The sequence below is a fragment of the Etheostoma cragini genome, chromosome 12, assembly GCF_013103735.1.
Source record: "Etheostoma cragini isolate CJK2018 chromosome 12, CSU_Ecrag_1.0, whole genome shotgun sequence".
In the NCBI taxonomy this organism is placed as follows: Eukaryota; Metazoa; Chordata; class Actinopteri; order Perciformes; family Percidae; genus Etheostoma; species Etheostoma cragini.
Window position 1 is genome coordinate 1,833,569 of NC_048418.1, and position 2,414 is coordinate 1,835,982.

At 42.8% G+C, this 2,414-nt stretch overlaps 2 protein-coding genes across 3 annotated transcripts in view; both read left to right on the forward strand.

The window, feature by feature from the left end:
- Nucleotides 1-1,877, forward strand: part of LOC117954624 (tripartite motif-containing protein 16-like) — a 5,566-nt gene extending 3,689 nt beyond the window's left edge. Inside the window, exon 2 of the mRNA XM_034888574.1 lies at nucleotides 1,741-1,877. The gene's annotated coding sequence lies outside the window, so the exon portion shown is untranslated. The remainder of the gene's footprint in view (nucleotides 1-1,740) is intronic.
- Nucleotides 1-2,414, forward strand: part of LOC117954612 (tripartite motif-containing protein 16-like) — an 8,019-nt gene that overhangs the window by 4,048 nt on the left and 1,557 nt on the right. The window contains exon 2 of one of the 2 annotated variants that reach the window (XM_034888552.1): nucleotides 1-1,227. In XM_034888552.1, coding sequence (XP_034744443.1) covers nucleotides 19-1,227 — 1,209 coding nt within the window. In that variant the 5' untranslated portion in view covers nucleotides 1-18. The remainder of the gene's footprint in view (nucleotides 1,228-2,414) is intronic. The other variant, XM_034888553.1, reaches the window with a different exon arrangement.

The following is a 2,414-nucleotide window of genomic DNA, read 5'->3' on the forward strand; positions in this document are numbered from 1 at the left end:
TGTGGACACAGCTACTGCATGAACTGTATTAAAGAGTTCTGGGATAAAAAGGACAAGAAGAAAATCCACAGCTGTCCTCAGTGTAGGAAGACCTTCACACCGAGGCCTGTTGTTGTCAAAAACACCATGTTAGCAGTTATAGTGGAGAAACTGAAGAAGACTGGACACCAGGCTGCTCCTGCTGATCACTGCTATGCTGGACCTGAAGATGTGGCCTGTGATTTCTGCACTGGGAGAAAACTGAAAGCAGTCAAGTCCTGTCTGGTGTGTCTGGTCTCTTACTGTGATCAACACATTCTGCCTCATTATGACTGTGCTGCGTTTGAGAAACACAAGCTGGTGGAGCCGTCCAAGAATCTCCAGGAGAACATCTGCTCTCGTCATGATGAGGTGATGAAGATGTTCTGCCGTACTGATCAGCAGTGTATCTGTTATCTCTGCTCTGTGGATGAACATCAAGGCCACGACACAGTCTCAGCTGCAGCAGAAAGGACTGAGAGGCAGAAAGAGCTCAAGGGGAGTCGAGAAGACATCCAGCAGAGAATCCAGGACCGAGAGAAAGATGTGAAGCTGCTTCAATGGGAGGTGGAGGCCATCAATCTCTCTGCTGATAAAGTAGTGGAGGACAGCAAGAAGATCTTCACTGAGCTGATCCGTCTCATGGAGAAAAGAAGCTCTGATGTGGAGCAGATGGTCCGAGTTCAGCAGGAAAGTGAAGTGAGTCGAGTCAAAGAGCTTCAGGAGAAGCTGGAGCAGGAGATCACTGAGCTGAAGAGGAAAGACGCTGAGATGAAGAAGCTCTCAGACACAGAGGATCACAACCAGTTTCTCCACAACTACTCCTCACTGTCACCACTCAGTAAATCTAAATCCAGCATCAATATCCGTCCTCTGCGCTACTTTGAGGATGTGACAGCGGCCGTGTCCGAAGCCAGAGATAAACTACAGGAGCTTCTAAATGAGAAATGGACAAACATCTCACTGACTGTGACTGAAGTGGAGGTTTTACTGTCACAACCAGAGCCCAAGACCAGAGATGACTTCCTTAAATATTCACGTGAACTCACACTGGATCCAAACACAGCACACCCAGTGCTGTTATTATCTGAGGGGAACAGAAGAGCAACAGTAATTGAACAACAGTCTTATTTTCATCACCCAGACAGATTCAAGGACTGGTGTCAGGTCCTGAGTAAAGAAAGTCTGACTGGACGTTGTTACTGGGAGGTGGAGTGGAGAAGGAATACAGTTACTGTAGCAGTCGCGTACAAGAACATCAGCAGAAAAGCTGCATTTGGAAGCAATGATGAATCTTGGGCATTAGATTGCAACAAAAACGGTTCTGATTTTGTGTGCAACAAAGTCTTGACTACCACCTCAGATTATCTGTCCTCCAGAGTAGGAGTGTACCTGGATCACAGCGCAGGTACTCTGTCCTTCTACAGCGTCTCTGATGACAACATGACCCTCCTCCACAGAGTCCAGACCATGTTCACCCAGCCCCTCTACGCTGGAGTTGGGTTTTTAGTTCATGGAGACACTGCAGAGTTCTGTAAACTGAAAAATACATAAATTATTTAAAAGTTGAACTCTGTTTTAACTTTAACTTATATTTGTCTCCATGTTTGTTGCTGACAGCTGGTTTTTGGGGCATTTCTTCACTGCAGAGATCAGCTGTCAATCAGACATTATGGGATGTCCTTTCACGTCTTCTCATTAGTTGCTGGGTAAATGTTTGAGCTCCTTCCTGTGTCTGTTTAACCATGGAGGCGATCACTGATGCTTGTTGACCTGAACTGACCTCCGAACTACTCTGTGCTCTAAATGTTTGATTCATATTTGCATTGATGCATTTGTAGAGTTCTTTTATTGTTATTTTTTATTTTAACTTTTGAATTCACAAAAGTTAATATAAACATTAACAAAGATAACATAGATTACATAGATTCCATAAAACATTCTCCAGGTAACATTAAACATAACTTTCATTGAACTTTTGGGGTGTTTTATTTAATCTTATAGCATTTGAATTCTTGTTTTTAATGGTTTCCAAACAGTATCCGGACTAAACTTTGACATCTACCCATCTGATATCCTCTCAACATCCTCTGATCTTAACTATTAGTCAAAATAATTCATAATTTCTGTCTTTTTAACTACAAAAATACGTATAATTTGATATAAATGAGGTTTGTTGTCATTAATTCCAAGAATAAATGTAAAACCTGTATTGCACAGTTGGAGGTGACATAGACCAATAAATAAATATGCATATGCCGAATATTGCCCAGTGATGGCTGATATTGTTATTAAAGCATTAAAGAGTCTGAGACTGCTGCTGGAACCAGGGACCTGCAGTAGTCCTCCTTCTTGCTCTGAGAGTGCAGCAGTCTGCCAGCATGAGATCAGAGATC